Source organism: Trichomycterus rosablanca, chromosome 8, assembly GCF_030014385.1.
Source record: "Trichomycterus rosablanca isolate fTriRos1 chromosome 8, fTriRos1.hap1, whole genome shotgun sequence".
Lineage (NCBI taxonomy): Eukaryota > Metazoa > Chordata > Actinopteri > Siluriformes > Trichomycteridae > Trichomycterus > Trichomycterus rosablanca.
The window spans coordinates 11,132,763-11,147,263 of record NC_085995.1 but is presented as its reverse complement, the minus strand read 5'-3'; the positions used below and the strand labels follow the sequence as shown (position 1 = coordinate 11,147,263).

The 14,501-nt window shown below is 38.8% G+C and overlaps 1 protein-coding gene across 1 annotated transcript in view; it reads right to left on the bottom strand.

The window, feature by feature from the left end:
• slc7a11 (solute carrier family 7 member 11) overlaps nucleotides 1-14,501 on the bottom strand; it is a 47,950-nt gene that overhangs the window by 22,373 nt on the left and 11,076 nt on the right. Inside the window, exon 2 of the mRNA XM_063000971.1 lies at nucleotides 11,308-11,434. Coding sequence (XP_062857041.1) covers nucleotides 11,308-11,434 — 127 coding nt within the window. The remainder of the gene's footprint in view (nucleotides 1-11,307; nucleotides 11,435-14,501) is intronic.

Below are 14,501 nucleotides of genomic sequence, written 5' to 3'. Positions count from 1 at the left end.
ATAACTTGTTAGGAGAGAAGTACATGAAGGGGGGTGACTGGAGACCCAGGTCATAGGTTTCACAGACACACAGCAACCCAGCGGGGGGTTGAGGCCATAAACTGCAGGCCCTGCATGAGTAAAGAGAAGTCTGATATTTAATCTACTGTGTACTGGCTGAGGATGGTGGACACTTATGCAGTACCAAAGATGATGTAAAAAATTATGAATACCAGATCTTGCAGATGTGTGTCATGGCTGTTGTTGCATTCTGATGTTTGAGTAAAGCAGTGTTCAAGAGGCATATGGGGTGCTGAGGTACAGAATGCCAAAGTAATGACATCATCAGACAAGAGGAAGGGAAAGCTGATCGTGACCGTGTGGGACAGTAGTGTGTTTTAATAGACATCCACCTGAAGATCTGGGTTCCATAATAAAAAGTGAGGGGTTCGGTAACATCTTATAGAGGTTTTGGATGTATTTTACAGTAAGGTATTAGAATAACAATAATTCGTGTAGAAAAAGTTTTGGTTACAAGAGTAAATTAGAAAGAGTTACAAGTGCTTGTGTTTTAGTGAGAGTAGGGATGCAGGTACCATAGTGATGTGGGGTTAATGACATTTGTAGGGAGATGTAACAATAATACAATAGAGATAGTATAGGTTGGTAGTACTTTGCAGTGAGTTAACTAAATGGAACTGTTTAAGTAGAGTTTAATGTGATTCAAGAAAGCCAAAGTGGATCAAAGCGCTGGTGATGATGAGCATGAGGGATTGGCTGACTAGGAGCAGGAGATGATCATGTGAGAGTCTGTTGGATTGTGGGAAATGGAGTCTGTATTGTTAGAAGCAGGAGGTGTGTTAGTACCAGTGACCAAAAGTTGGGGTAAAAATCTGAATGAATAAATAATATAAGTCAGGGGTTTGTAGGACTGATGGAAGTTGATATAGCAGAGCTGTTGTTATTTTAAGTATGGCAGAGTAAATAATAAATAGTGGATTGGTGATTTTGTATTGGAAAAAATGTGATTTAGAAAATTTGAAGGCTCTCTAGCATGCGATGATGATGAAGTAGAATAAGTGTAGAAAATGTTAGATGTAATGTGTATGCACCTTCTGCTCTGATCAGTTTGAACTGTTTGAAGTGGAATTTTATATAGCAGGACGGGTTAATGCAGTATGAGAGACAAATTGTGAAGTGACTGTTTGTTTCCAGGGGATCACTGTCGATTGCCCTGAAGTATATGTTTGTTTCCATAGGACCATTGTCGGTCGCTGTGAAGTATATGTTTGTTTCCATAGGACCATTGTCGGTCGCGGTGAAGTAATTGTTTGTTTCCAGGGGATCACTGTCGATTGCCCTGAAGTATATGTTTGTTTCCATAGGGCCATTGTCGGTCGCGGTGAAGTAATTGTTTGTTTCCAGGGGATCACTGTCGATTGCCCTGAAGTATATGTTTGTTTCCATAGGGCCATTGTCGGTCGCGGTGAAGTAATTGTTTGTTTCCAGGGGATCACTGTCGATTGCCCTGAACTATATGTTTGTTTCCATAGGGCCATTGTCGGTCGCGGTGAAGTAATTGTTTGTTTCCAGGGGATCACTGTCGATTGCCTTGAAGTGATTGTTTGTTGCCATAGGACCATTGTCGGTCGCGGTGAAGTGATTGTTTGTTTCCAGGGGATCACTGTCGATTGCCTTGAAGTATATGTTTGTTTCCATAGGGCCATTGTCGGTCGCGGTGAAGTAATTGTTTGTTTCCAGTAGACACTGTTGTTGTACTGAGGTTTACGTTCTTTTGTCTGAGTTGTGTTTGGACAACCGAGTGAGTTGTGCCAGTGAATGTTAAAAGAATACTCGTATTCTTCGACTAGGCAGGAATCTTCTGTTCTAGGGTGTGTCTCGTTAAAACCTATTAGTTTATCTATGCTCGAAAGGTTGTTTAAAGCGGTCTAAAATGTCTAATTTAACACACAGAGAATTTATCCATATCTCACCCACTAACTCAGGAACCAACTCCAACCAACATCAAAGCTTATAAAGACAATTACACCTGTTTCAGGAGCAACAAACCAGAACCGATAAACAGGGGACATTTTTCAGAAGGGATGTGTGAATGAATGAGTGTAAGTCCTAAAACACTGAATGAACTGCCAAAGGCAGCTCACTTGCGGCCCTGACGCTAACCTTCCTTGCTCGCCGGTGCCACATTGGTGTCAGAAGTGGGATCGTGGTGTTTGGGTGGCTCTGATGGTTTGGTGAGCCAATATGCCCGGTCTGTCGGAGTGCGCTAGCCCAGGTGGCTGTAGGGGCAGGGTGCCCGGTCCAGCAGTGGGTGGAAGAGCGACTCGGCAGTGTAATGGGGTGCGGTCCGGACATGGAGCCACCCAGTGGACGCTGGTGAGTGGGTCACCGGGACGGTTGACCATTAGGGAGGGGGCAGTGTAGCGTCGCCACTGGGTTTGGCACGGGCTTTACCCAGAAAGCCTTGCGGCAGTGGTGTCTAAGCTCACCGTGGCCGTGTATCCCGTTGTTGGGAGTGGGGTGGCTGCGGTGAGGGCTGGGTAAGTAGCTTATATGTTTGTCTGTTGTATGATTGTATGTGTGTATGAATGGGTTAAGTGGCTAGAAGGGATGTTTGGGCCATGGAAGGAAGTTATTACGGGTTTAGTGATGTCAGTATGAGAGTGTGGGATTGGCAATTTTAGTGGTATGTTGAGAATTCTCTTGTAGATAATTAGAAATAATTACTGATAAATGTTAAGGTGTGGTTCCTCTTTCACTGACAAAGGTATGGTGGGCATGCCTTGACTCCTGGTGAGTCCAAAGGATCCGGTGTGGTTAGAGTCCATGCCAGTTTGGTTAGAGTCCAAACTCAAAGCCTGGTACCAGGTCAGTTGGTCCGAGTCCAACTGTGAAAGCCTGAACGGGTTCAGGTCGGTTGGTTAAAGTCCAACCGTTTGTGTGGTAAGTTATTTTCTGGTCCGTGTCGAGCAGTCGGCCCTGAAAACCAATATAGCAATTGCTTTGTGGAATAATCAGTGGAATTGATTAAGTTTCCTATTGCATGGTTAGCAATTGGTTAGTAAAGTCAGTGAGGCTAGAACTGGTCAGGGAAACTACTTACCGGGGTCTTGGTGAGGTCAGTATGTGTAGGATTGATAATTTTAGTGATATGTTGTTGTTGTGGTATCCCGTGCATCAGGGTATTAATAGAAAAATTTGTGATAGAAGTAGTGTGTAGAGGAAGCAGAGGGGGGCAGGATCCACCAGTTATCCAGATGGTGTTGGCTGATTTGTCGAGATATCAGGTAGATGATGATGAGGAGGATACCCTTGAAGGTGGGCCGGAAGACCCACTTCGAGCAGTATAAGTGCTACTAACTCTGCTTAATTAAAGGTAAAACCGACCAGACAAGATGAGGAGAGAGGACCAGCACTACTAATCACACACCGTGATGAAGGAAGGAGACTTGGAAGGACTGGCAGAGGCAGACACTGAGGGGACTGGAAGACCCACTCCAAGGGACAGAAGTGGCACTAACTGGACCTGCCTACAGGGAACTAAACACAGCAGAAAGCCCGACAAAACCGACTATGTGGAAGAAGAGTCCAGCGGAATCAACGGAGCGGAACAAGACGAGGGGGGAGAATTTAGTTAGACTAGGAGAAAAAAAAACATAAACATATAGTTCGCAGACACATAGACCATCTTTGAAAACACTAGTTAAGTGCAACACACATAGTTTAGCTACAAAACGCAAGGGGTTAGTTCAGGATTGTTTACAATGTATATATGTTTGGTACTCTGCTATTTTTAGGAAATGTTTGTGCTGCTGTGGAAACAGGTAAGACCGACAGGGGAGAATCCATAAGACATTAGGAGTCATGCAGAGACACAGGAGCTATGGGCCCCTTCTGAATATCTGCAGCTCTGTCTGGTGGAGGACAACCTGAACGGACTTCCTGTAGAAGCCACGCACCCATTGTTTTTATTTTATTTTTCTCGTGTTTGATTTCCTATTTTTTAAATTACTTTATTTTGATTTCCTGTTTTTATTATTTTTTGTTTGTTTGTTTGTTTCAGGGTTAGGAGCTGTTGCGATAGGTACGGTTCCTTTAGTTTAACTGGTAGCCTTTTTATTTTTAGAAACGTTTTATTGTATAAAATTCAGCCCAGTGGCCATGTAGTCAGAAGGGGTTAAATTGGGGGGTTGCTGACAGCTATCCTTATCTCCTGGGATCTAGAAACACCTAACCTATAGTTAAAAGTTATTGTGAAAGCATTAAGATGCTTTCAAGGGGGGGATTGTTAGGTTTTTCGGAACATAAAAACGTACATTTAATATGGGAAGTTTTACATCCAGGCCATGTGGTCTTTTGTCCAACATGTCGCCGGCTAGGCTCTCTCCCTGACTCTTACAGAGGGGGGGGGAGGCAGAGCCCGGGGCTTGTTAGCACACTTCATTGGCTCCACCAGCAGTAAAAGAGGAGGAGCCTAGACTAGTTTAAAAAAGGACGGCGGGCTCAGAGGAGCCCTCTTTCTTACGTGGTGTGTCTAGACTGCAGGAGTAAGGAGCGCCGGCCGGCTTAGCTCTGATATATATTCACAGATTATTTTTACACTTAATAAAGTGTTTTAAAGAGTACTTTCTGGACTTCTCGACTGCTTTCTTCAGGACCTTTTTGAACCAAAAGATTCATCCTAACACACCCAACAGTAAAAGCACACAAACACAGTCTCCACACCTCATACCTTGTTTTCTTTGTCATATCAGTTCACTTTCACGGTTTACCCTAAAATAAATAAACCAGGAGTTCTGCTCTTGTGTTCGCCACCCCCCCATCCTGTAACCAAAACACACAATAAAAAGATGAGAACAAAGCAAGCCTCCCAACAAAACAAAGCCTATCACTCATGTAAACGGGGAGATGTGCGCCGGCTAGCGGACAATTACTGAACTACTGGTCTTTGTAAGCTTCTCACAAAAATTTTAAACAATCATCACGGACATTCGGTTTTCCATATTTTGTTCGTTTAATCTGAAGTCTGTTAAATCAAGGTTCCTCTGTATTTTGTAGTATAATTTTTGAGCTCATCCTGTCAAACAAACAATAAAGGTCAGGATTTACTGTAAGATGAAGAGGCCTGGCTTAAGACCAATGGCTCTGTGCAGGTCAGCGTAGCTCCTCCACACAAAACTCATCAAGCCATGCTATAACAGGATAGGGGCCCCTCCCAAACGGTTGCCATAAAATTGTATTTCATTTAATACACCTGTTAACCAGTGGTGTTGCTGAAAGACGAAGTCACTAATTAGCAGGTTCATGTACATACCTTCGGCCATGTACTACATACTGTATAAAATTGATCCAGTAATATCTGACGTGACTGGCTTATATGTCTGAGGTTGTGTTTAAAAACAGCACAAATGTAATAAAAATGCATTATGATGTATGAAAGGAGCATACATGCATGTTAACATCATGTTTTTCTGTTCATTAGCAGCATAGCTGTCATGTGCTAATTGTTTAGAATAACATAACTGTGTAGCATTGAAGGTGATAATTGGGTTTGTTCACAATATTGCCTCCTCAGATGAAACATGGCAACAGATGAAGCTATGCAAAAAGCTCCAATTATATATTCTCTCACTGTGTGGGATTCACAAAAGAAGCCTATTAAAGTCTTTGACAGTTTTTTCCCCCTCATTTATTTATTTAAATCCAGAAAATGAATGAATTCTTGGAAAGATAATGAAAATTAAGTGTACCATTAAATGTGATAAATTTTTGACAAATCTTTTTATAGATTACTTCATTTAATGTTGATCACCACTTTATCCTCATTTTAACATGATGCACAAGGCAGGAATAACCTGGACAGGGTGCCAGTTTACTGCAGAGCGTAAACATAGCCAATCATGCATGTAGATGCCCAACTGGCCTATAGCACTGCCAGGATTCGAACCTGGGTCTAGGTTAGACCTGGGTATGCTAGCGTAATAATAGACCACTGCGCCATCTGAGCGTCCTTTTAGAAATCAGTTTTCATTAATCTTTACTAACTGATTTATTTTTTGTTTATTTTTACCCCTTTTCTCCCAATTTAGTGTAGTCAATTTGTCTTCCGCTGCTGAAGACTCCGGTCATGTCCGAGGAGGGTATTTTAACCTGCCTCATGCTCCATCCGACTTGTGCGCAGTCCACCGACCCCTTCTTATTCGCCCACTCAGTCCGTATTCGTGCGAGGAGAGTCATGCACTGATCTCCGTGCTCCTCCACTTTCTGTACAGGCACCTCAGGCTACTAACCAGGGTCCTTATACAGCCTCGAACACCCAACCCACTTTTCAGTCTGGTATTTTTCCCACCCGGCAGACCAATTTTGTCTGCTGCAGGCACTGCCAATTATGTCCACTAGGGGGGCGCCCAGCTGACCGGTAGCAGAGATTCAAATTCGGGAGTTCAGAATCCCAGCGCTGGTGTGCTAGCGGATTATTCCACTGCACCACCTGGGCGCCCACAATCACCTACTTATTTACAAGTGAGACAATTTAAAGCAAACAGTTTGCGAAGGCTGGCCCATGTGGTCCGATCCAACTGACAAGCTACTGTAGCTCAAATTGCTGAAGAAGTTAATGCTGGTTCTGATAGAAAGGTGTCAGAATACACAGTTCATCACAGTTTGTTGCGTATGGGGCTGCAAAAGGCTAACCAACACAATATTAGGAAGGTGGTCATAATGTGATGCCTGATCGGTGTACATTACACACATTAACTGGAGTTGAGAATGGAACCAGGTGTTTAAGACCCATTTTGCTAAACATCACCCACTCCTCCAGCTGTGTCTCTGTGCTGTCCCAACTTTTAAAGGCAAAGAACTTGAAATAGCTATAGAAGTATTACAGACTTATGACTACATAACTGGTTCACACGGCATTAATGCACAACAGTTGCTACTCTTACTAGAACAGGATATTCCAAAATCCTAGTGAGAAGACAACACAAAAACGATAACTAATGATAAAGATTCTTAGAGGAACAGTTAATAATTGTTTTCTTGTCCCTGAAGATAATAGACCTTTTTACAGCTTCCATACACTTGTATGAGACATTTATAACAGTCCTGGTTTTTTAATAATTACTTTATATTATATTAACAAGGTTTGTTTGACTGCATCTTTTTAACTATGACACACATTGTATGAGGGTCTGTGGAGATGAAAGAAAGTGGATTATAAATGTTAATAATAATAATAATAATAATAGCTACAACAATAATAATAGTAATAATAAAAAATAAAAAAATAATAATAGTAATAATAATAGCTACAATAGTAAGTAGTAATAATAATAATAGTAATAATAATAATAATAATAGTATTAATAATAATAGCTACAATAATAATAATAGTAATAATAATAATAGTAATAATAGTAATAGTAATAATAATAGCTACAAAAGTAAATAGTAATAATAATAATAATAATAGCTACAATAATAATAATAGTAATAATAATAATAATAATAATAGCATTAATAATAATAGCTACAATAATAATAATAGCAATAATAATAATAGTAATAATAGTAATAATAATAGCTACAATAGTAAATAGTTATAATAATAATAATAATAATAGCTACAATAGTAAATAATAATAATAATAATAGCTACAATAGTAAATAATATAATAACAATAATAATAAGAATTATAATAATATAATAATTGAACTTATATATATTGAAAATATAGTATTAATAGCTACAAAGGTTAATAATAATAATAATAATAATAATAATAATAATAATAATAATAATAATAATAATAATAATAATAATACAGTATTGATATCCAACAGCCAACTGTGCATCACTGTCATAGTTTAGGACATTGTTTATTAACAAGCTTAAGACGTCACAAAAAAGACACTCACACTCACACTCTCACACACACACACACACACACACACACACACACACACAAGGTCACAAAAAGAAGACAAAAAGGACAGCTCCAAAAATCATTAAAATAACAAAACTGTAATTACAATCATGTCCCTTTCAAGTGTACTTTAACTCAGTGGTATTTTTATCTCTGGAATTCTTATTTAATATGGTTTTTGGTTTTGGCATTTTTGCTAAAAATAATAAAACAGATGGATGAAACCAGGTTGTTTGCCAGTATTCACCACTTTGACTCTGTTTCAAACCACAACAACTGTCCTGAATAGTGTGTCACACCAGCGCATTATCACAGTATGCAGTAAACTAAAGAATTTAAACTAGAACAGCTTATAAGCAATTTAAGATAAAGGGAAGCACAGATTTGAGTATATGTGCTGCTTTGTGTATCAGAGTCTTAAGCTAAAAAAAAAAAGTATTAGTGATGAAATATTTCAGAATATTTCTTAATATCTGATGTTAATATAACAATGGTGACAAATAGACAGAGGGGTAACTGCCTCTGCATATCAGGCTTGTGCAAAGCAAGAGTGCAATTTCCAGTATTAAAAGTTGAATATGAGTCATGTAACAGCTAAATATTTCAGAATATACTACAATACATGTGATTTTATCAAGATAATGTTAGCACACAGTTACTCATTCAATGACTATGGTCACAAGTATGTGGACACCCATGTGGAGTTCAGTTGCTTCAGTTATACTTATCAGTAATAGGTATGCTAAGTAATTATATACGTAACTTGAATGCCTCCAACTTTGTGGCAATAGTTTTAATAAGGCCCATTACAGTTTTAGCTTTACTTTGTCTCTGTGCACAGCAAGGCCCATAAAATGCCCCTAGTAGCGCTTTTCCACCAAAAGAACTCTGGTTCTTGAACCGGTTCTGTTCTGGTTTTTTTTTACCTTGGCGTTTTTAGAGAACCGACCAGCGTTTCCACCTGTTTTTGAGAGCCAATCATGCGTCATCAACGGTGGGCATTGCGCAACAAAAGTAAAGAGTTGTAACATGATGGCGGAGTGTGTAGATTATATGCGAGCATTTGTGCTGTTGGTACAGATGTTCGTTGTCATGCGTTTTTGTTTCAGTACAACAAGCCACGTTCCGCTTTATTTTTCACATTAAGCACTTTTTGTACTGTCTGGGTCACTTTTACCACGTCATATCACACAGGTTATCTCATTCCAGGCGCTTTAGAAATATCAGCGAATATCAGCAGCAAACTGGCTCAAAATACAATCAGGTGAACTTTAAAAGATGGAAGTGCAGAGTCAAGCTCTATACAAGACAACAGCACAGCGGTTTTGCAGCTTTTAATTTGAAAGCACCCAAACCTCTACACTTTGACACGCCCACAGATGACATCGCGGTTCTCGCTGAAAAACCTAGTATTCCGTGGTGCCAGATTAGAATGCTAGTTTGCTGTTTGGAAGCTCTTTTTTTGGTGGAAACACGCAGAACCGGTTCAAAATCAAGTTTGTGAACCATAACTGGAACCGTTCCATGTCAGTGGAAAAGGGGTATATAAGCCTGACAAGTTGAATATGAAGGAAATCCAGTGACCTGCTAAATGTCCTGCCCTTAATCCTTCAACCCCAATGAACACCTCTGGCATGAATTAGGATGCTGATTGTTAGCCAGGACTTTTTGTTAAGCATTAGTGTCTAATGAGTGTGCTCGAGTGGCAGCAGTAAATTGCGCTAGCACACTACTGCTGGGATTTAGGGTTCAAATCTCCAGCAGTGCTATTGGATGGTCAGGCATGCTATGTTTGCTATGTGCCTGGTGGGGGTGGGGGTGAGTTTCTGTGTGGATTAGCATCCTGTCCAGGTGTGTTACTGCATAGCAAAGACAAATTCAGAGAATATGTTAACTGTATTTATAACCATTGTATTATATACGAGGGATCTTCAAAAAGTTTCCGCACTTTTATATTTTGGTTGGAAACGGTGAGGGCTGGAGGAGTAGTAATTGGTCGTGTCTGGGAGACTGAGAGAGAGCTTATAGTCCGAATTTAGCACCATCTGATTTTCTTTTTTTTTTTAAATGCATTTTCTCCCTTTTAGCACGTCCAATTGCCCGATTGCATCATGCTTCCTCTCCACCAATGCCGATCCCTGCTTTGATTGAGGAGAACAAAGCTAACCCACGCCCCTCTGACACATGGGCAGCATGCCGTATGCATTTTATCACCTGCACTTTTGACGAGAACAGTGCAGCTTAGCCAGTCATAATTGCACCAGTCATGGGAGAGAGACCCCATCCTGCTTAGTCCCGCCCAAATCTGAACAACAGGCCAACCGTTGTTCATGTGGCCGCTCAGCCTTAGGCAGAGCTCAGATTTGATATAATGTATTCGAGATCCCAGCTCTGGTTCCAGCGTGTGTTTTTACCGCTGTGCCACCTGAGTGGCACACCATCTGATTTTCACCTTTTTTGGCCACTCAAAAAAGCTTTAAGGGGAAGAAGATTTTCATGTGATGATGATGATGTGAAAGCAGTGGTGCATCAGTGGCTATGCGTTTAACCAAAAACATTTTATTGCTGATGGCATTAAAAAGTTGGTAAAACGCTGGGAAAAATGCATTGGAAGGTGATTATGTAGTAAAGTGATGTCATTTGTTTTTGAAAACCTTAAAAAATAGAGTTAAAAAAGTGCGGAAACTTTTTTTGAAGAAGTATTTTTAATTATTAAAATTGTATCAAATTAATTAAAATGTAAAAGCTTTTTTTGAAGTATTTTTAATTATTAAAATTTTATTAAATTAATTAAAATGTAAAAACTTTTTTTGAAGAAATATTTTAATTATAAAAACTTTATCAAATTAATTAAAATGTAAAAACTTTTTGAAGAAATATTTTTAATTATAAAAATTTTATCAAATTAAAATGTAAAAACTTTTTTGAAGAAGTATTTTTAATTATTAAAATTTTATTAAATTAATTAAAATGTAAAAACTTTTTTTGAAGAAGTATTTTTAATTATTAAAATGTTATCAAATTAATTAAAATGTAAAAACTTTTTTTGAAGAGATTTTTAATTATTAAAATTTTATTAAATTAATTAAAATGTAAACTTTTTTTTAATCGCACTGTACTTGAGATTCTCTTCCTAGTCTGTGTCTGTTCCTTATCGTATGCCTGAGTTTATCTAAGATGATCATGCATTAGACCACCTTCTACTGTTTAAGCTCAGTGAATAGTAAAGTGCAGTACTACTGTATTTGCTTTACATTTCCTAACATAAGCCTCTGCATTCCCACAACTTCCCATGTATAGCACTCGTCCGTGTTCAGTGTTTGTTTTGGTTCAGTTTCATAAGCAACTGGATAAAGACGGACTTGAAAGAAGTTTAACTGACCTTACAGCAATTATGTCCACCCATAATCTTAGGAAAGCCACCTGCGGACCGAATGCCTCTAGAATGTAGGTGTAGTGACCACCAGACTTCTTAATGCAGGTCCCTAACTCCGCATAGGACAGAGCACCTAAAGGAGAGATAAACAGAGGGACAGTTTTGTTGAGCAATTTTAACAGCACATGTTAAGCACAGTGGAATTATATTAACACTACTTTAAATTTTGGAAAACCATGTGTAAAAAAATATGTAATACAGGCTCCTAAGGTAGAAATATTATCATCATCATTTATTTATGTATTTTCTCACTTTTTCTCTCGATTTAGCGTAGCCGAATAGTTTTCCGCTGCTGGGGATCCCTGATTGCATTCGAGGATGGTATATTTGCCCCTTCCGATGCGTGCGCACTCCTCAACCCCTTTGCTTTGTTGGAATCGCACATGAGACTCATCCACTTTTGCACAGACGCCTAGGTCTGCTAACCAGGGTCCTTACACATCCACTGAGTCCGGCCATTTCCCACTCAGCAGACTCGTTGGCCAATTCTGTCTGCTGCAGGCACTGCCAATTATGCCTACTAGATGGTGCCAAGAATATGGTATCTTCTAAACTGGGGTGTTTAGAAGATAATCTATATTTTAAGTGGATGTTACCTGAATATAGTGGACCAATGCGCTATTATTAATGGTCAAATGCAGAAAAACTTGTATCATCCATGTGTGGGTAGCACCTCACAACAGGAAGGTCCTGGGTTCGATCCCCAGGTGGAGCGGCCCGGGTCCTTTCTGTGTGGAGTTTGCTTGTTCTCCCCGTGTCTGCGTGGGTTTCTTCTGGGAGCTCCAGTTTCCACCCACAGACATGCAAGTGAGGTGAATTAAAGATACAAAATTGTCCATGACTGTTTTCGTTTAATTTTATGAATATTTACATTTTATACACGTCTCTATGAGCTTGTATAATTATTGTTTTTCCTTTTATTGTTAATTGAGGAGTGACATGAATTAAAGACAGCAGTAAATACAAGTTGAAGAACTGTCATCTGTTTTAAGTATATTTTGTCCATGTGTGTGCTATTTGTGTGTGTGTGTGTGTGTGTATGTATGACCTAAAAACTTAAATACAAGTAGATAGCTTCAGTGTAAATGGTACTGATGTGTATGTTTTGTGTTTTTAAAAGAATGACCAATATATAATTAGCTTAGTGGGTGTTATTAGATTAACTACATTTGCCGTTTCTTCTCACAACACGTCTTCTCACAAAGATGTTTTGGCACAGAGCAAACCAAGCGATGTAATACAGGCTCCTAAGGTAGAAATATGATCATCATTTATTTATGTATTTTCTTACTTTTTCACACTTTTTCAGGTGTTATTTTTTTCTATTCTTCTTGCAAACACGCGTTAAGGTGTGAAACGATATGGGGTTGTCGTCGCATTATTTTTTTTTTTTATTGAGAACAGGTCAGGACTGCAGGCAGGCCAGTCCAGTACCTGTACCCTCTTCCTCTGCAACCATGCCTTTGTAATGTGTGCAGCATGTGGTTTTGCATTGTCTTGTTGTAAATGTGTGGATGTTCCTGGAAAAGATGACTTCTTGAAATCTCTATTTCAATCTTTATTTAGTTAGTTAGTTAGTTAAAGAGTTAGGTTGTTGTTTTTTTCCTATACTGTCCCAACTTTTTCTCTGATTTGGGGTTGTATTTATTTAGTAAGTTACCAAATATATTTTCACAGCATTCTATGCAACAAATTCCCATCCTGGATTAAGTTTATATATTTACATAATTAAATTGTTGGTAGTAAATTTCCGGCGCTGAATTCTTAAACCCCAAACCTTTGAGAGTTGATACCAAATACTGTATGTAAATTAATTTCCTGTGCTTAAACACTACAAAGTATTCTGATTTTGCAATGTTTTAGTTTATAAAGTATCATTTAATTATAAATGTATACACATTTAGAACTTCTAAAAATAATAATAATAATAAGCATTTAACAATATTCTACAGTATGTCACTAGTATTTTTGTTCCTCTTTGTGGTTCCTCTTTTTTAGTATTGCTTCATTTAAAAGTAAGCATGTAAGTATGTTTTGCCTGATTAATATATAACTTGTGTGCATATACTTTGAGTATGTATGACCTATATATACTCGTTAAATGTATTACTTTAGTGGGAATGACCCATTTGTGAGCATATGGTGTATGGCTTGTTTGTTCACCCTGAGCCCTAGTATTGTTTCCAAATGATAGCAGTAATAGATTAGCCTAAAAGCTTTAGCCAAAACACCAGCCTTGAATTCCTGTGCTTCTCAAAGCCTGAAAGCAGCGGCACAGAGCCCTAACACGTTTAAAATTATCCCTGCACATGAATACACACACAGTTAAACAATGCTGCTCTGACAAACAAATAAGTTCATGGTCCTTACACACAGCCATCAAAGTTGACTGGCTTGGTTCTGCTAAGAAAATAACTGTCAAGACTGTATACATCATTCTAATGCGCTCAGACATGTATTATCGAGACAAAAGTATGTGGACTCCTGATAATGAGCTTGTTGGACATTCTCTTTCAAAATCATGGGCATCTTTTGTTGTGGCGTTAACAATCTTTACTCCTCTGGAAAGGCTTTTTATAGGATATTGGTTATATTTTTTGGGAATTTGTGCCATTCTTGAGGTCGTGTGGAGAAGGCCTGGCTCTCAACTAATGTTCCAATTCCAATGTTCCAATTCATGCCAAGAGTGTGATAAATATGGTTGAGATCATGGCTCTGTTCAGCCCATTGTTTTCCCAATGCTTAACCTTTCAAACCCTGACTTTAGGGACTTTCCATTGTGCAGAGTAGCACAGTCATATTGAAACCGGAAATGGGGTTTGTCTGTTAGGTCTGTCTAAACCTGAACCACACATTTTTAGCCATATATGTTCACTTAGCCGTGAAGCATATATTAGACATTTTATTCTAATCTCACAGCAGGTTTTAATTGGTGTTAATTAACATTACATGATCCTACATGACTACACAAGAAATCCAGTCGCTCTAGATAAGCTATTTGATGAGTAACTGACTGAAAACATGAAAGGGCAGAATGCCACCTGTCATTAGATGAAGACAAACAAGAACGCCTGCTATTAGAGGAAGGCAAACAGTCACAATTACATGTTTTTCATGTAGGGTAATTATCAATCTCGTTT